Here is a 20,280-nt window from a genome sequence, read left to right as displayed (position 1 = left end):
AGAACCCCAAATAAATCTACACACACTAAACTAGGCAGCGCTTTTCGGTATTGAGTGAGTTTATAGTTACCTTTCAAATAGAATGACAAGGTTTTCCTATTCTTTTGAAAATTCTATGATGTAACTTCAAATCTCTGAAGTTTACAAATGGATTTTAATATTTTTCTTCCTGCGTGCTATGTTCTTTTTAATTTTTCACATTTTAAAAACCTTCCTTCTTTAGTTTTTAAACGCCCCCCCCCCCCGAAAGACATCCTACTAATTATTCTTCCTGCAATCAACAGTGTTGCTAAGTGCCTTAAGAGATTTTGTTTATTTGTGCTCATTGTCCTGGGAAGGGGTTTATGTTAGAAAGATTAGGGCTCAGTTTGGAGAGATAGAGGCTGAGTGGGTCTAAACTTGAAGAATATAAACCAGTTAAGGCCTTGACTAGGGTGAAGATGGGCATCTTTCCTAGAATCTAAAAATACAGAAAGTAGCAAGCTCCCATCCACCCTAGAGTTTCCACTGTCATGAATTCAGAGACATCTCCTATGGGCAAGGCATTAAAAAAGAAGGTTTTTAAAAATCGTGACATGTTCAACAAAAGAAGAATTTAAGAATTGAGTAAAAAAAAAAATAGATTTTTAACGTCTTAAATGGTAGAGACTAAAGGAAAAGAATTTCAATGAGAGAAAACTGAAGGTTTTATGGCAATTTTGGCAGAGACCTCTGGGCATTTTTTAGTGTATTAGAGAGTGCCTTTCCTTAATTTGGGTAATTGCATTTTAAAATATGTGGTTCTTATTTTCTTTAATAGAGAAAATCTCAAGTGTTGTCTTCTCGCTCTTATGTCAGAATTAGGGTGTTTTTTCTGCTTGGAACATGGGAAGGAAGGAGAGAATAGAAAGGGATAGAGAGTGGTGAACATGGAGATTGTTCAGGGAGTAAATGGATAAGATTCAGAAGAGCAAAGGCAAGAAGGAAAGGAGGAAAGTGCGGAAGCAGATTCACAAGCAGCTGGTGAGTACACGAGGACTGAGGAAGGCAGAGCAGAGCTGGCTGTTAACATGTAACATGTGCTCCAGGGTCAGCATCTCTAACTCAGGGCGTGCCTGTGTCTCCGACATGACCAGATAAATCCCCACCTGACTTTTTGATCTCCAGGAGCAATAGGACCTGTATTCGCCACACCCTTGACTACCTGGGGCCAGGAAACTAACTCTTCCTTTCCCAATATCTTCGAAGCATCAGTGTAAAGCTCAGAACTCTAAATAAGTCTGCTCCAAAGTTACTAGAACAAACCAAGAAAGGAATGTTTCAAAAGCGCCTAGGTGATGGTTCCCTTATGGGGGTGGGTAGGCACATTCATCCATTCATTCAGTCCCCAAGTTCCTGCAGAGGATTCAGGGTGAGCCTGTTGTTGGTGCTGTAGGCAAAGGAAGGAACAAGACTGATAAGGTCCCGGTGCTCATGAGGCCTGTCCTCCAGAGAGGGACATAAATGATAATTAAATTAATATTTTTCTTAAACAGTGACCATACTCTATGGTTCCAAGTATATGACATTCTAGAAAAGGCAAAACTATAGAGACAGTGGAAAGGTCAGTGGTTGTGGGAGGGATGACTAGTTGGACGTTTAGGGCAGGAAAACTATTCTGTATGATACTACAATGTGAATACACGACATTGTGGATTTGTCCAAACCCACAGAATGGACAACACTAAGAGTGAGCCCTAGAGTCTAGACCTCAGTCAGTGGTAACATATCACTCTTGGCTCACTGGTGACAATATGCCACACTAATGCAAGAGGTTAATAATAGGAGACATTGTTGAGGGAGGTAGGGGAGGGGGGGCATAGGAGAACTCTGGGCACTCTGCTCAGTTTTTCTGTAACCTAAAACTGCTCTTAAACAATAAAGTGTAGGGAGTTCCCTGCTGGCCTAGCAGTTAAAGATCTTTTGTTGTCACTGCTGTGGCTCGGGTCACTGCTGCGGTGTGGGCTGATCCCTAGCCTGGGAATGTCCACATGCTACAGTCATAGCCAAAATTAATCTTAAAATTAAATTGTAAAAGTGCCAGGAAGAGGTCATAGTGGGTGGAGTAGAGCAAGTGGAGACATCCAAGACATATGAGGATGTAGGGAAAGAGCCTCCCTGGCAGAGGATGTGGCTTGGGACAGCTGAGGCAAGAATAAGCTTAGCCTCCCTGACTTCCAGGAGACGGGCAGAAGCTGAGCATTTGGGGCAGAGCTTTGATGTGATCTGATTCATGTCTTTAAAGGATCGCAGTCTCTGCTGGTGGAGAGTGCTTGGGGGCAGAGCCTGGGGTGAGGTGTGAGAGCAGGAGGACCCTTCTGGCAGCCCTTATATTAGCCTGCTGAGAAATAGGATGGTGGCCCAGAGCAGGGGAAGTGATAGAGATGGAGAGAAGTGAAGGGTTGGGATTTATTTGCAGGTGAAACTGTTGTGTACTGATTCTTTGGGAAGAAGAAAGGAAAAAAATGAAGGATGAGTGAGTCTAGGTTGTTTGACTGACCACCTGGATAGTGGTGCTTCTGTTTCCTGGGAGAGGAATGCCTTGGAGATGAGAGAAGTGAGAGAGAAGAAACACTTCTGTTTTGTATTCCAACAATTCTTAAATAAATCAAAGAAAGTAGCAGGAGTTCCCATTGTAGCTCAGCAGAAATGAATCTGAATAGCATCCATGAGGTCACAGGTTCGATCTCTGGCCTCACCGAGTGGGTTAAGGATCCAGCGTTGCTGTGAGCTGTGGTGTAGATCGCAGACATGACTTGGATCTGGCGTTGCTGTGGCCTAGGTGTAGGCTGGCAGCTATGGCTCCAATTTGACCCCTAGCCTGGGAACCCTCCATATGCTGTGGATGTGGCCCTAAAAAGACCAAAAAAAAAAAAAAAAAAAAGCAGCATGTTATATTTCAAGCACAATCTTTACTTTTAATGTGAAACAGATACTTTAAAAAGGAACAGGGCAACCAGCAGTATATAGAAAAGAATTTGTATTTATAGAAAAATAAATACTACCTGATAGAATTAAGATGAAGTTAAGTTTATCTGATACAACTTAACGACTGACAAGTCAAAGGTTCACATTTAGGGACTAGTCAAATGTGATGCTCTAAAATAAGCTTATCTTTGTACACGTTCAAATGCTTTTGATAATGATCTTGATTGAAAGTAAGTTTTTAACTTGCATCTCTCAGTAAGAGTTATACTATGACTTTTGCGATTTTTAAACAAATATATTCTGGTTTCTGTTTCCCATAATTTTTTGATTCCTTGGCAAGGAAAAGATATAACTCAGATATTTCCCCCTGGCATTAATTATATTTACGAAAGATCAAATGCCATTACTTGTGTCCAGGCCTTCCTGCATATCATAGAAATGAGAAGCATGTGGTTTTATTGTGAAATTACATAGGTAAACTGCTGTCATGGAGGATTACATGCTCTGCAACAATAACATAAGGCTTGGCAACATTTTTGAAATGTGGCATATTGTTTACTTTCCTTAAAATTTAAAAAAAAATGTATGTTGCCAGGCATAAAATTAGACATGCATGACATTTTCAAATGTGTGACTTATTTAGCACCTCTCAAATGTGAATGCAGAGTGGGTGGCGCAACAAATAGGCAAATACAATTTTCCAAGAAAAAATGTGTGGGCAGCTTCCAATCCATTCAGTCTGTTTTAGGTGGAGGAATATATTCCAAAGAAGAATTAGTTCTTAAACTTGAATAAATAATAGAAAGAACACCGTTTATCATCTACCTTAGACCCTCAGCACACTTAGCGGTTTATTAACAAATGCAGCGGTATTTGTGGAATGTAGGTAGAGCTGTCTACAAACCAAATGGCTCCTGGAAAGCAATTTTAGAAAATAGCTGTTTGGGTCAATAAAAGCTCTGGCTCGTTAGACCGGTAGAAGAGCCATCCATATGTCATCTCAAGAGTTTCATGGTCTTGATAGCTGAGGCAGGAAATTCTCTATCAGACTACCTACTACTGCCTAAGCATCACAAAGAAAATACATGCCAAAGGCAAACATAGATAGCCACTCTTTTCTCATATGTTATATATAATTCTTAGAGGTTTTTGTGAGGAAGACGGGACTAGATTCCTAGCTGGAGTGCTCAGGTTGCAGAACCATTTTCCAAAGGAGGCATGGGCCTCAAACTATTTTTCAGTGTTTTTCTGTGTTAGTAAAAACCCTTTAGCTCAAAACGCAACCCTCTCAATAATAGGAAAAATAATAACAGTAATAGTTTCTTCCATTTATTGCGTGTTTGCTGGTACTAAATTTACTGCCTGGTACTACACACTGAGTGTACTTTTAAAACCACTTTACTGACACACAAAAAGCTGTACATATTTAAAGCAGACAACTTGCGTTTTAAGATAAGCATACCCCCATGAAACCATCACGACAATTTACATCATAAATATATCCATCACCTCCAAAAGTTTCCTCCTTCCCTCTTCATTTATAATTATTACATTGCGTTGCGATAGGAACGCTTAACATCTATCCTTTTAGCAAAGTTTAAACTAGACAATACAGTTTTATTAACTATAGGTTCTGTATACAAACACTTCGCATATTTTAGTTTCCTAATTTTACGAATGATTCAGAGAAGATTCAGAGAAGAGGAGTGACTGGACCAAGAACAAGCAGTGGGTGTCTGAGAAGAGGGGTTGGAATTCAAACCCAAGTCTATCTGGATTAAAAGTCTAGGTTCTTTACTGTGATTTCATGTATAAAGGAGTCACCCTGTGATTTCTTCCAGTCCTGTCCCTCGACCTGGTGAGCATCTACTTCTGGCCACAGAGGGGTCCAGTAATTGATGAGACTGCTGTGTTAGTGAGCGATGTCCCACCCAGGCAGAGGTGATAAATGTGTGCCACACCACACCTGCTGTTGACACGTCTCTGTTTTTGCACTTAATATCTAGTACTGGACATCATTTTTACACATCTGTCTCTTCTGGAAGCCTCTGAATTCCCAGAAGCAGAAACGAGGATTTTGTGCTATCTTTGTGTCCACAGTGTTGTTTCTGGAATGTAGTAGGAACTGGTTCATGTTCATTCAACTAAAAGAAATGAATGAATAAACTATTTGGGAAGTAACTGTTAAACTACTTTAAAGGGCAAATGCTATGGATTGTTAGTTGGTGGCATCATTTTGAGATTTGAACATATTTTGTGTGTTACCTATGTGGTTTTTATTGAGTTATATTTGACAAGTAACATTGCATAAATTTAAGGTGTACCACTTATGAGATTTTTTTAAAATGGAAATTATAAGCTGCAAAATAACTTGATAGGATTTTTTAGCTTCCTCTCATTTCTGTGTTTCTCTGACTTTCTTCCGGCTGTTATCTTTTCTCTTGCTATATAGTCTTGACTTTACAGATCCTCTCATTCAATATTCCAATCTCTCTCCTTTTGCAAATGATCTAATGACTCTATTGCATCCCAAGATTTAAAGAACAAGCTCTTAAAGGGAAAGTCAAAATACTGACTTGCCATTGCCATGGCAAGATTTAAGGTTGAGTTTGGAAACAAAGTACATTCATACAGAGAGAAATGCATAGCTATATTCCAGATGTCAGTCTGCCTAGAGAAAGATTTCCAAAATGTGTGTGTGTGTGTGTGTGCGTGCACGCGTGTGTTTGCTTTTTAGGGCTGCAGGTGTGGCATATGGAAGTTCCCAGGCTAAGGGGCCAATCAGAGCTACAGCTGCCAACCTACACCACAGCCACAGCAACAGCAACAGCAACAGCAACAGCAACGTGAGATCTGAGCCACGTCTGTGACTTAAACCACAGCTCACGGCAACGCCAGATTCTTAATCCACTGGGCAAGGCCAGGGATCAAACCCTCTTCTTCATGGATGCTAGTAGGGTTCATTTCCACTGTGCCATGACAGGAATTCCCTATGTCTAACACATTTTTCCAGAGGCTCTGAGAAAGAGGTTGGGAAGAAGAATGTAGGAATTTAGAAGATACGGGTAGAGCAGAAGGATTACAGTCATAATTCAGGAAGCCCGAATCCTAGACTTTATTTCCAACCTTCCACAAATCATTCAACCACTGTGGGTTTACATGTGAAATAAGGAGATTATGCCAGATGATTTTTAAGATCCCTTATACCAGTTTCTTGATGGCAGCACTGCTGACATTATGGACTGGATCTTTTTTTTTTTTTTTTTTTTGACAGTTTAGTTGAAGCACAGTTGAGTTACAATGTTTTGATAATTCCTGCTGTACAACGAAGTGATTCAGCTATACAGGTACACGGATCGATTCTCTTAAAGATTCTTTTCCCACATAGATTATCCCAGAATATTGGGTAGAGTTCTCTGTGCTTTCCAGCAGGTCTGGACTGGATAATTCTATCAGGAAGGAGAGGGGCTGTCTGTGCCCTCTAAGATATAGTGTGTCTATATTCACCTATATGGTTTTTTTAATTGAAATGTATTTGACACATAACATTGTCCCCAGCCCCTGCCACTAGATGCCAGTAGCACCTCTGTACAAACCCCCATAGGACAACCAAAAAGGTCTCCAGAAGTTGCCAAATGTCCCCTGAAGGGCAGGAGCCCTGCCGGGTGAGAAACAGCGCCTTAATTCCATGACAGCTACTCTATTGCCTCCTAGCAACCTTTCCACTTCCTTCCATATCGTGTCACACAGCCCAGATCTCTCTGCTGAGTATGTAAGCCATGTCTTAGAAGCATTGTATATTCTCTAAGTTCTGCTTTTCCCTAGTTTAAAGATGTAGAAATCAGTTGGTACACATACTACACAGGTAGAGATTAAGAAGTTGACCTCTAACCAGAGATGAAGTAAACAGATGACTGTAAAATATGTGGCAAAGGTTCTTCATCAAGAACATAAGCTCATGAATAGTAAAGAAGGACTTTGGACTAGAGCGTGTTTTACACAAACATTGTAAAAGTCACCGGTCGGGAACGATGGAGAAGGCCAGTATTTCCTAGGCCCTCCCTTTTCTGTTTTTGAAATATGCGTCTCCAAAACCCAAATGTAAACAGGCAAGTGAATGTTCTGATTTACATGTTATATTTAGAAGTGCAGAACTTAGAATATGTCATACATGCATGATCTTCTGTCAAATACATTTTTGTGAAGGTACAGGTATGTTTGTTTCCTTTTTCATTCAGGAAAATACCTTGCTTACAAATAAAAAAATAAAAAGCTCTCCCACCTTAAATTCTATTGCCTCATGTTTTAGTAGGTACGTATATTTAGCTTAACATATATGTGTCATCTAATTGATGTTGTTCTAGTATGGGTTTTCTTGGTGCAGAATGGTGGCAAAGTGCCTTTGGAGGGTTCTAGAAATTGAAAAGAAGTAGTTAAGTTTAAAAAACCTTCCCAACCTTAGGCATCCTTAGGCCTTATGCACAGGGTAAGGGTAAAGGTAGTATTTTCTGTCCTATAGAAAGTAATTATAGGAGTTCCCGTCATGGCTCAGCAGAAAGGAATCTGACTAGTATCCATGAGGTTGCGGGTTCGATCCCTGGCCTTGCTCAGTGGGTTAAGGATCTGGCGTTGCCGTGAGCTATGGTGTAGGTCACAGATGCAGGTTGGATCTGGCGTTGCTGGGGCTGTGGTGTAGGCCAGTGGCTACAGCTCCGATTCAACCCCTAGCCTGGGAACCTCCATATGCTGCAAGTGGGGCCCTAAAAAGACAAAAAGACCAAACAAAACAAAACAAAAAACAAGAAGAAAGTAATTATAGTATGAGCAGGAATGGAGTTCCCTGGTGGTTCAGGTTAAGGATCTGACGCTGTCACTGCTGTGGCTCAAGTCACTGTCAATCGTTTGATCCCTGGCCCAGGAACTTTTGTATGCCATGGGCGCAGCGGAAAAAAAAGTAAGCGTAGGAAGACTTGTCACTCAGACATCTTTTCTCCTTATGTAGTAATATTTGTCACAGGAATATTTAGAAGGCATTGCTTTCAAAGTCAAAATTTGGCTTTAACCTTACCATAGTCAAAGATTACCACCAGTATAAGCGTTTCCAGGTTCTGGGGAAGTGAACTGACATTTAAGACAAGAAGCATTCTCTTTAACTTCTTGGCAGTTCAATTTATATCATGCATTTCTAGCTATAGCTCATAAGTGTGTAGTCCCTTTCCTTAAAGAGAGCTTTCAGAGTACAAAAGATATGCTCTTAGATGTGCTGGTGTTGAAACCTAGTACTGAGAGTCACATCCACAGCAGATTGGATTTCAGAGGGAGGCTTTTGAAGAATGACGGTTGGCAAAGAGCGTGGAAGGGGTGGGAAGGGATCAGACCTTCCAGCCTGGCTCTGCCACAGCTGACTGCTGACTCTGGACTGGTCATATTATTTGGGAGACTGCAATTTCTTTAATGTGTGCTTATGTCAGAAGGACCTCTAGGGACCCTTCTAACTCCAATTAACTCTGTATCCCTAATTAAAAGTCACTTAACATATCTTCTCACCATTTTTTATTTCTCTGCCCTCCTCAAACTTCTTTCTTGTTCTTAGAGTAGGAGATGCTGGAACTGAAACATATTAAATTTAGTTTTCACTCTGTCTTTAAATAATTCCAGTGCTCCCTTTTGTTTTACAATTTCTAGTTCTTCAGTCTGTATTTCTTTTTTCTTTTTTTCTTTTTTTTTCTTTTTTTGGCTGCACCTCAGGCAGCCAAAAAAAGGAGTTCCCAGGCCAGGGATCAAACCCGTGCCGTAGCAGTGAGAGCACCAGGTCCTTAACCCACTGTGCCGCAAAGGAACTCCCAGTCCTTCATTTTGAGACATGTTTTTCATGAGTTTGAGTATGGTTTTTTCAGGAAGGGTAAACAGGTAAATATATATTCTGAGACCTTGTGTATTTGAGAAATTCTTTCCACTGGCTTTTTTCACATGAACATCAATTTAGGTGTGGGATTCATATATCCTTTGTAATAGGCATTTTCTTCTCAAAGTCAAAAAAAATTACTCTATTTTTCTCACATTTACTCTTCCTTAAATTGACATATTTTTTCAAAGAAAAAACTAGGAACTTTCTTCATTCCATATCCCTAATTCCATAGGAACAGGCTGCAGTCTCTTGTGTTCACAACAGAATACCCTGTACCTCACACCAGGCGTGATGCAAGTGGGCCCTGAAAAATACTTTTGAATGACTTGCTTCTTTCTCATTTAATTCTGGTTTATCTTTTACCATGACTCTTCTCTGACGTCCATATCCCATCTTTTCTCTTGTTTTTACCTTCATTTCTTTATCCTTTGCCATACATTCCAGGCAGTCTCTCATTGCAGTATATCCCAGACTGTATTTTCTGCATTGTCAGTTCTGTTCTTTATTGCTTGAAAGATTTATACTGTGCTGCCGAGTTATCAGTTCTTTGAATTCTTTTTTTCTCAACCTCAGTCTGATACCTCTGCATCTTAGAATGTTGTGTTTTTACTTCATTCTTATTCCTTTTTTATAATCATAATTCGTTAAACAAACTCTTTTATTAACCAATACATTCTGAGATTACTGATGATTTTCTAAAAAGTTCCTGAAATAAATTCTTGTCAGTATTCATCCTTTAACAAGGAAAAAATATGCTTAGACTTTATATATTTTCAGTAGATTTCAAATATGGAGATGACTGGAATTTAAAGGACATTTGAAAGAAAAGGAAAGAGCCTCAAGACTTGTGAGAATAGGAGTTCCTGTTGTGGCGCAGCAGAAACAAATCAGACTAGAAATCATGAGGATTCGGGTTCGGTCCCTGGCCTTGCTCAGAGGGTTAAGGATCTGGCGTTGCCGTGAGCTGTGGTGTAGGTCACAGACATACATGGCTTAGATCCGTCATTGCTGTGGCAATGGCATAGGCCAGCAGCTAGAGCTCTGATTCGACTCCTAGCAAAAAAAAAAAAAAAAAAAAAAAAAAGTAGAGTAAATGCGATAGAAAACCGCCAGGACAGCCGCCTCCTCTAAAATAAGTCATTCAACTAATGGATTCCAAAATTTAAACAGAGGAGTTTATTTGGCGTGAGGCTTTTTAAAGATGCAGATGTCATCAGTGCTATAGTTGCAGATAATAAGTTAAGTCACCACTTCATGTAAATTACTTATCAGATCACTTCCTGAGAAAGACTTGAGGAAACAAAAGAACATTAATTTCTGCAGGAGTTGGAGTAGAGCAGTCAGCATCCAGAGAAGAGAAAAAATATCAAATCATTACACTGTACACTTTACACATGTGCAATGTTATATGTCAATTGTATCTCAATAAAACTGGAAAAAAAGCATATAAAAATATAAAAATGAATATTTTATTTATTTATTTATTTACTTGTCTTTTTAGGGCTGCACTCGAGGCATCTGGAGGTTCCCAGGCTAGGGGTCGAATCAGTGCTGTAGCTCCTGGCTACAGCCAGGAGCCACAGCCAGAGCAGTGCTGGATCCTTAACCCACTGAGTGAGGCCAGGGATTGAACCTGTGTCCTCATGAATACTAGTCAGATTTGTTTCCACTGAGCCATCATGGGAACTCCAAAATTAATGTATTTTCAAAAGAAAAGGTGGGAGGTCTTATAAAAAGGGAAGCCTACAGACAGAAAAGACAAACTTTGTTCACCTCACAATTTGGTTCTTCATAGCGTCCCAGCAAATTCAATCCAATTCTTTTAAAAGTTTAAAAGTGAAGATCCTACCATTTCTGAATTGAATTAGGCATTCCAGAAAGAGCTCAGAGAATGAGCAGGATACTTTTGCTTTTTTCTACAGGCATTAAAATTTTAAGGGGTTGGAGTTCCCACTGTGGCGCAGTGGGTTAAGGATCCAGCGTTGCCTCAGCTTCGACACAGGTCACAGTTGCAGTTCCAATTTGATCCCTGGCCCAGGAACTTCCATATGGTGCAGATGTGGCTAAAAAAATAAAAATAATTTAAAGGGGCAAAAAGTAAGAAAATTCTGGTTGTCCAAATTATTCTTTGATATATGCCCCAAATTTAATTTTTTTCAGGTATTCACCAGATGCTCAAGTTAATATATAGCTAGTGCAGATATTTACCAACATTAAGAAATTGTGGTTAATAGCATATCTCTTCTTTAATACATTGCAAGACTTTATTCTTACATGTTGCATTGGATGCAAACCTCTGTTTCTATAAATGCCCCTATTTGATGGCTGTTTCTTCTATAAGTTTTCCACTTTGGTCACTTGGAGAGGTTTACATGTGATCATACTGACATCTGGCACTTTTATAAAATTAGCAGATTTGTTTTGAATTATATTTGAGTAGATTCTATATTTAATATTTTTATGCTCCATAACTGGACATAAATAGCATATCTTTTTGAAAACAAGCCGCATATACCATAAAACTGAGAAATCACCTCAGAAAGCTATGCCTACTTGTATTATCATTAAACCTTACTTGGATTTGCCTCCTGGGATGGGGTGGAGAAGATCATACTTTGTTGCTGAACGTGAAAAAAATGTGACAGGAGCCCTTTCTCTCTCCATCTATAGATTCTTTACAGATTAAAAGAAAAATTTCAGCTTTCCCTGAGACAAGATAAGGAGAAAAATCAGGAGATCCACCTGTCGCCCATTGCATTACAGCCAGTACCGTCCGAGGCGAAGATAGGCAACAGCATGGTCCAGCCTGAGCAGGCCCCGAAGATACTAAATGTGGTCGTGGACCCTCAAGGCCAATACACCCCTGAGATCAAAGCCTCCACCTCTGTCTGCCCTTCTCCTTTCAGAATGAAGCCCATAGGACTTCAGGAGAGGTAAGAGATTTTTCTAGATCTCCTACATGTTCCTTTTTTTTTTCCCCCAGAGTATTCACCCACTGAAAAGGATAGAACTAGAGACGATTGGCCTATTGGGTAGAATCATTCACCACCAAGTGGATACCTGGAGGAAATGGTCTTTCTTGTGCCCTAAAAGAGTGTAGCTGCATTGTCAAAAATCTTGTAGCTACATCTGATTTTGTTAGGCTGGTATAGACCTAAGGCAGGTCTTCTTCAATTACAAGAGAGCTTCTATAGTCATTTATTGAGCACCTTTTGAAGGCCACTGAACTCACATAATGCTCTCTTGTTTCATTGTCATCGAAACTCTGGTGGATAGAAGAGCTGGGAATAAACTTAGAGTGTTTCCCTCCAAAGACCACATGGTTTAGGGTAAGGTAGGAGGAGTCTGTACCACAAATTAATTTCTATACAGTTTTTCCTCTGCTTCCCTTGAGCAAACGGCAAATATGCCAAGCTTCACAACATTATTTTTGTTGCCTTAACCTGCCTTTATGATGTACTTATACTGTTTATTCCCATTTAAAGCAAATCTAACATAGAAAACCTAGAAAATGCAAAACAGTTAAATGAGGAGCTAATTCTTTGCTTTCCCAAAATGTTAACTAAAGCTTTCCTATAGTATTTCTTAAAATAAGCTTTGAGTTTATATTTAAAATATGATTGGTTGGAGTGCCTATCGTGGCTCAGCAGTAACAAACCCAGTTAGGATCCATGAGGACACAGGTTCAATCCCTGGCCTCTCTCAGTGGGTTAAGGATCTGGCTGTGAGCTGTGGTATAGGTCACAGGCATGGCTTGGATCTCGCATTGCTGTGGCTGTGGCCGGCAGCTGCAGCTCTGATTCATTCCCTAGCCTGGGAACTTCCATATGCTTTAGGTGTGGCCCTAAAAAGACAAAACATATATACATATGATTGATATATCCAGCATTGTACTTTAGAATAGTGGAGGAACTGAGAGCTTCTCAAGGTACACTCCCAGCCTCATTCTCTTATTTTCTCATGTCTCCATTTTCTATCACTATTCTTGTTGTTGCCTTAGGTTTTTAGATCATGTATATAAATTTTTATTATATTTCCCATCATGCATGTGCACATGTGCTGCACACACACACACACACACACACACTACCACATGTCATTTCAGAAAATATAGTTTGAGGCTTTAAGAACTACAGAAGATAGGGGTTCCCATAGTAGCTCAGCAGGTTAAGAACCCAACACTGTCTCCATGAGGATGGGGGTTCGATCCCTGGCCTCACTCAATGGGTTAAGGATCCAGCACTGCCACAAGCAGTGGCATAGGTCATAGATGTGGCTCTGGTCCATTGTTGCTATGTCTGTGGCACAGGCCTACAGCTGCAGCTGTGATTTGACCCCCAGCCCCAGAACTTTGATATGCTGCAGGTGAGGCCGTAAGAAAGAAAGAAAAAAGAACTAAGAGGACCAAGTTGGTTATTCAGAGTTCTTTGAAAGTATTGTCAAAGAATAATGAATAAGTGAAAAGAAACAGATTTGTTGCAGTGATCTCTGAAGTCCTGTAAAAGAATACTGGCTGCATAATAGATGGGAAATGGAGACCAATCAAGTTATTCCTTCTACCTCTTCCCCACAACTACTTGTTGGTTTCCTTATGAATCCACTTGGGTCTCCATGGACCATTCTCTTCCTTGGATGCTTCCAAGTTGCTGTCTGGGCTGCAGTCTGGAAAAGCAGACAGGGTGGAACTTTCTCCCGGAGGTCAACCAGAAGTCAGGGGAACTAGACTCCAGACCCAGCTCTGCCCATTTCTGGGTTGAGTGGCTTCAGATAAGTCCCCATTCACCTCTCTTTCTTCTTCTGTAATATGAAGGGGTTAAACTTGACCTCTTCACTTCCTTCGGGTTCTTTTATTCTTGTTACTTAATTTAGTTTCATGCCTTTATGTTCGCGTCAAAAAGAAGCCTTGAAGCCAGCATCTGAGCCCCAGTGGTGTGACAAGGGCAGAGCAGCAGAAATCATCTGCTCGGATGAAGGCGATAAGGACATCACTTTCTATCAATGATGATAAAACGGACTAAAAGTCAGACTAATTTTTATTTTCATCAGGCACCACCAATCCTGAGCAAGGTCAGCGGTCCAGTCCTCTAGGGAGTACCTGTTCCCAGCATCCTGCCTTTCGCACTGCTGGGCATGCACAAGGTTCAATATCTGCTAATTCATTTAAATGAAGTGAATGTTTGAGAAGGAAGAGTATGGCAGGGATGGTGTGTTGTTCATCTTTGTCGTCCACACAGGAGACTCTGGAGAGTAAGCATGTGGTCAGTATTAAATGGATTCCCAGTCTCTGGTCTGCAAACTGCCCTGCATTCCCGTACCTCAACTCCCACTTCCTTCCCTCCTCAGAAACCCTGTAGACACTAACTCCTTGAGGGCACGTATATGATTTAACTATCTCTTTGTCTCCTATGTATAGAACATAATTCACTGAAGGCAAGAGCTCCTGGAAATAAACGTTTACATGAATGAATGAATGTTGTATTGAATACTAATCAGGTTAATTTCCAAGAGTTATAGGGAAACTCTTTGCTTTTCCCACCATCCCTATTCTCACCCTATTTTTCTACCGTAATTCCCTGCCATGATGGCATAGCAATGTGTCTTAAGAGTGATAAAATATGAGGGATATATAACATTCCTTACAAAAAACTTTCCTAAGAGTTTTAAGCCTTAAAATTTAATTTATGTTTGTATGTTCTAATGGTGGCTTTTAAATAGCCTTGTGTTTTATGGTCTTCCATCTCCTGATCCCAGAGTGAAGTAATAATTCTCCGTTTATTACATGAGAGTCTGGCTTCATTAAAATCACCATGAGAATGCATTATGAGTCATCTGTCCCCTAAATCTTTTTAGGTCATGCTGTATAAATCTCTCGTCCCTAATGAGAAGAATCTATTACTCTGAAATTATTGATAATAAAATATAATTTTTAATTAAGTAAAAGAAAATAGAGACTAATTTCAAGTGCTCAACCAAGTACAAAGGATATACCCTGAAAAATTACGAAGATTAAGAATCGTAAGGTGAGGGATAGAGCAGTTAGTTCCCTCATTCTTCCCTACTTCCAGCCAGTCACCAGGTCATATTGATTCTTGCTTGGATTTTCTCATTAGCGAGTCCTCTCTTTGTAACAATCACTCTGAACCCTGCTCTCATTATTTTGTATTTGAAGTATTATGTCTTATGATTATAAAAACGATATCAGGACAAATGTGTGTTATAGATTTCACATCTATTACTTGTCTTCATCTTTTTTGCCTCATCTATTCTCGTCTCTCCCTCAATTTATACCATACACCCCAGATTTATCCTGCCGTAACAGTACTTGCATTACGTTGTTGGGAAAACATCTTCAAAAGCTCCCCTTTGCCTCCAGACCACCTTGCTGAGCCTTGGAGGTCCTATACTGTGCCCTGTGTTCACCTGGTTCCTCTTCACCCTGCTCACGTCTCTCTCCAGTCTCCACATCCCAACACGAAACTCACCTTCTACCCCTGGCCGTGACACCTGCCAAAGCCTGCAGTGATTTTTAACACCTCTGAATTCTCACATGTACCGCTCCTCTAGCAGTGACTTTGATGCAAGAATCATTTAGAAAGTCACTGAAACTTGTTTGGGGTTGGTGTCCTGTCCCTTTATCAGCTTGTAGGAATCTTAAGGACAGAGACAGGCTCAAGATACTCGTGTGTGTTCCATGGTTTCTATAATCCTGGTACAGAGCAAACACCTGAAAAATATTATGGAGTTAATTAACTAATGTTCCTTTATATATGGGCATCTCATATATTTTGAAAATGCCATAAAATCAGCTCGCCTAATGAGAAACTACAGAGCTGCGTCTCTTTGCTGATATTATTTAACTTTTGCTAAACAGGTGACTCAACAAGTTAATTAAGTCCTTTTGGTGTCGTTTTCCCAATCCACAAAATAAGTATAATAATAACTGTTCCACGTTTTTTTCCAAGGATACTGTAAAACTAACAATCAATATAAAATGGCATTGTGCCTTGGAGGAGGAAAAGTTAATCTAGTATTCTCTTCATTTTTTCATTCTCTGATTCCATTCCACGAGCCTATAGTAGGTCAGTTATATTTTTGAACTCAGGAACTTTGAAATTGTTTGGGTTTTTTTTTCTCCTGAATTAGTACAGTTGAACCTGCCATTTGACAGCATAAATATTTTTCTTAACTGTCCGTTGGCTTCCAGGCTTTCTCATCCCGTTTACAATTCGGGCCATTTAATGTTATTTAACAATGGTTAATATCTGATTAAATCTCTCCTTGACTGACAAATGAATTTGTTTCCCACGGTGAGTCCCTGAAGGTGGGAGATACATTCAGATGCCTGCTCCACACCCACTGTGTGTGTGTGTGACTTGGAATCTGTTTGTTTAGCCTGTGATGAGGAGAGCAGCACATGCCCAGCACAGGTCTTGTGACAGCTGAGCCAGACAACAAATGCCACAGGGCTGGCCCAGCAGGCAGCCACAGCTCCCATTCCTTCTTCTTCTGTCACATCCCCATCCTCAGATTCCTCCCTTGTCACTCTCAAGGAAATCCTATTTTTATAGCTGGCTTTGCCAGCTTCCAAAGGCCCTGTAAACAAGAGATCCCATTCAGATCCTAGAATGATACCTTTTCTTCCGTAAGAAGACAGAGAACTTTTTTTTTCTTTTTCTTTTTTGTTGTTGTTGTTGTTGTCTTTTTAGGGCTGCCCTCGTGGCATATGGAGGTTCCCAGGCTAGAGGTCCACTCGGAGCTGTAGCCACTGGCCTACACCACAGCCACAATGCTAGATCCAAGCCGTGTCTGCAACCTACACCACAGCTCATGGTAACGCCAGATCCTTAACCCACTGAGCAAGGCCAGGGATCGAACCCACGTCCTCACAGATGCTGGTCAGATTTGGTTCCGCTAAGCCACGACAGGAACTCTGACAGAGAACTCATAAGTATGGGTTTCTGCAGATTTCCCCTATAGGCTACTGTGTGACCAACAGCCAGTTTTATGGAAAGGAAAGCAGCAGGTAGATTCACATTATTTCCTCATTTTTTTCATTTGGTTTCCTATTCAAAGGAAAAACTGAGCCAGGACAATTTGAGAACTGTCCAGAAAGTAAAGGTGGACTCACTGTAACAAAGTAACTCTCACTCCTGACATAAATGTGCCTCAGAGGAATTCCCATGGTGGCTCAGTGGAAACGAATCTAACATCCATGAAGTCCCAGGTTCAATCCCTGGCCTCACTCAGTGGGTTAAGGATCTGGTGTTGCCGTGAGCTGTGGTGTGGGGTTGCAGATGCGGCTCACATCCTGCATGGCTGTGGCTGTGGTGTACGGCGGCAGGTGCAGCTCTGATTCTACCCCTAGCCTGGGAATCTCCACATGCCATGGGTGCAGCCCTAAAAAGAAAAGCCTTAGAAATGAGTGCACCAGAAGGAATCTGGGGTGAATGGAGGTTTTCTATCAAAAACAAGGTCTCCCCAGGCTCCCAAAGGTTGCTGTTACCCAATGAGTAATCATTCTCCAACTTTTCTCAAACTGTAGCATAACCTGGTTTGTCTTGGTGTCCAGCAGTACTGTGCAAAGGCTGATCTAGCGCCCAGGTACGTGAGTTTAGAGGCTTTCTTAGGGGTTGCAACCTGGCTGAGCCCGGAAGATTTCTGTCAGGGTTGGGAAGATGTCTGCAGTGGCAGGAACAATGAAAACACAAGCTTTGCCAAGAGAGTGCTGAGTATCCTACCCCTAAACTCAAAGTCTTCGTTCACTGTAATATTCTCCAGGCCAGGTGCAGTGTCCAGCCTTCTGTCCCCAGCCCTTCCTTGCAGAGAAACATTTCAGTGCTCAAAAATTTTCAATCAGGAGATACATACTTAACTGTTCCTCAGCCAATCTCCCTTTGGAAGTAGAAGTGAAGGAACGCGTGTAGAATGTACACAATTGAATATCAGGGTACAAAGTATGCAAAAATACTCTGGAAATTAAAACCAGTATTCGTGACGTGGACCCAACTGTGAAAATGGATTCAACGGCCTCATTTTCTGTCAAGTGAAACTGAGAACCCATGTCTCCTTTTTTAGGTGTTTAGGAGAGTGTCCCTAAAGGCCGCTTGAGACAAGGATTCTTGTCCAAGTGATTTGAGACGAAGCTTCTAAGAGAAGCTTAAGGGAAAGCAGAATGAGAAGAAGCCAAACAAAGAGGTGATTCCCATGGATATCTGGCCTCAGCCTGATCACAGGGCAGGACGGAGCACTGGTGGTTCCCCTTGAGGGCAGTGAGCTGGGCATCCGTACCCCTTGTCCGTCAGCCGCTGACACCGGCCCATCTCGGAATGGTGGAGGCACAGCTTCTCAGGCACCTCTGGACCCATCAGCTGAGAGTGATTCTCCAGAGAAGTGACAGCCATGTGCCATCCACGGCCAATACTCGCAGCAGCGGGGGAGGTGCGGGGAGGGGCACCAGCTTGGTGAAGGTGATCCGGGTGGGGCGCTCCCAGCATTACTCCACCAGGCAAAGGGTACGACACTAGTTAGAGCAGAGCTGAGTGGATACTCCAGGTTCGCTCCCTCTTTCCAGGCTGTCACACTCGTACCACGTGGTCTCGTTCCCATAAACACCATTCATTCTGGTGGAACCTATGACTCAGCATCGTGAAACATCATGAAACACAGTCTGTCGGTCACAGCTCTTTTGCTCAGCCTGACAACGTGGGGATCATAACCTAACAATTAGAAGTCAGCCCTAACTGAACTGCAAGTAACATCAGGTAAAGGAACAATAAGACTTAGTGACCCTTTACATGCATGATCTCCTTTCATCCTCACAAGGGACTTATTATCCCCTCTTTACAGTGAGGCTATTAATGCTTAGAGTTTGTGACTGCCTAAATAACGTAATGGTAAGTTCCTGGGGGTGGGAGAGTGACCAATAGAATTCGAACCCAAGCAGTCTGGCTCTAGAGGCTGTACTCCTAAGTCGTACTATATGGGCAGTGGGCGTTTTCCTGTCTTTTATGGAAAGTAAGTGAAAAATAGATTACAAATCAAATGATGAAGGCAAACACCAACACAGTGAAGAAGGCAGAGTGAGGAGTTCCCGTTGCGGCGCAGTGGTTAACAAATCCGACTAGGAACCACGAGGTTGCGGGTTTGATCTCTGGCCTTGCTCAGCAGGTTAAGGATCCGGTGTTGCCGTGAGCTGTGGTGTAGGCCGGTGGCTACAGCTCCAGTTAGACCCCTAGCCTGGGAACCTCCATATGCCGCGAGTGCGGCCTTAGAAAAGGCAAAAAGACCAAAAAAAAAAAAAGCAGAGTGAGAGGGAGATATGAGGCACTAATCCAGAAAACTCAAGTTGAAAACTGTTCTCCAGGGATGTAGCAGGGAGGTCTCTATGTTGTTCAGACAGCCTGAATAATAATAGCTGAGCCCGTATCACTATGTGGGTTGTAGACGGGGAGGTGTGAGGGCACGTGTTCTTGTTCCTCCAGTAAGCCACTCTCATGTGTGGGAAGAAAGGACAAATAATATTGCTATCCAGTAGAAAACTGACAGAACACTGTAAACCAACTATAATGGAAAAAATAAAAGATCATTAAAAATTAAAAAGAAAGGACAAATAATAAAAACTAACATACTGACCACTCACCTACTGATGTGCCAACCGCTTCTGATGTATTATCTCATACACTCTCACAACACCCCTGCATCAAGTACCAGGTTCATGGCCTTCTTGCAGGTGAGCTCAGAGGTACGTAGATTGAATATCATCCACAGTGTCACAAAGAAATAAAGATGGACTTGGAGATTCGAATCTGGACAGCTGGCTCCAAATCGGCCCATATCCACTCTGTTCTTCCTCCTTCTAGATGATACAGATGATAACATTTTAAGCTTCTCTTATTTTTATGCTCACATCCTTATAAAATATTTTATGGGACGGTCCAGATTTGGGGAGGCATTGGAAACATGCAGCAGCCCTTCGTTAATGGTGAACATCAGGCTATTTTATTCTCTCTTTGTAGGATGGATATGATCGCATTTCTATCAAGGTGGATTGGGGTTCTGACGGGTTAGGCAAAAACCTTAAATGGTTCTTTTATTATTATTTTTTTAAATCTGCTGGGATTGAGAAGACAGAGGCGAAAGTTTTGAAGTCTGCCTAATTCATGGCAAGTGAGATAAAAGGTAATAGTGGTAAATGAAAGCAGTGACCGTGGATATAGCCCAAGGAGTGTAGAACAGAAATCAAGATGTATTGTGAGGAACTAAATGTAGCAGAGTTCTGCCTAAAAAGGTAAAAACGGGCCATCACTTATTGGCAAGTGCAGACCTAGCTTCTCTGAGAGCAGACAAATGCTGGCGCCTTTGTGAAAAAGTCCCCAAAGTGCAGACCTGGAAGCGGTTCTAATAGCAATCACTATAATAGCTCCCTT

General features: G+C 41.4%; 1 protein-coding gene across 1 annotated transcript in view; it reads left to right on the top strand.

Annotated features, from left to right (window-relative positions):
* Positions 1–20,280, top strand: part of PTPRR (protein tyrosine phosphatase receptor type R) — a 252,470-nt gene that overhangs the window by 147,813 nt on the left and 84,377 nt on the right. Inside the window, exon 6 of the mRNA XM_047787199.1 lies at positions 11,525–11,787. Coding sequence (XP_047643155.1) covers positions 11,525–11,787 — 263 coding nt within the window. The remainder of the gene's footprint in view (positions 1–11,524; positions 11,788–20,280) is intronic.

This window comes from Phacochoerus africanus, chromosome 7 (genome assembly GCF_016906955.1).
Source record: "Phacochoerus africanus isolate WHEZ1 chromosome 7, ROS_Pafr_v1, whole genome shotgun sequence".
In the NCBI taxonomy this organism is placed as follows: Eukaryota; Metazoa; Chordata; class Mammalia; order Artiodactyla; family Suidae; genus Phacochoerus; species Phacochoerus africanus.
The sequence above is the reverse complement of the archived record's forward strand: the minus strand, read 5'-3'. Positions and strand labels throughout refer to the sequence as shown.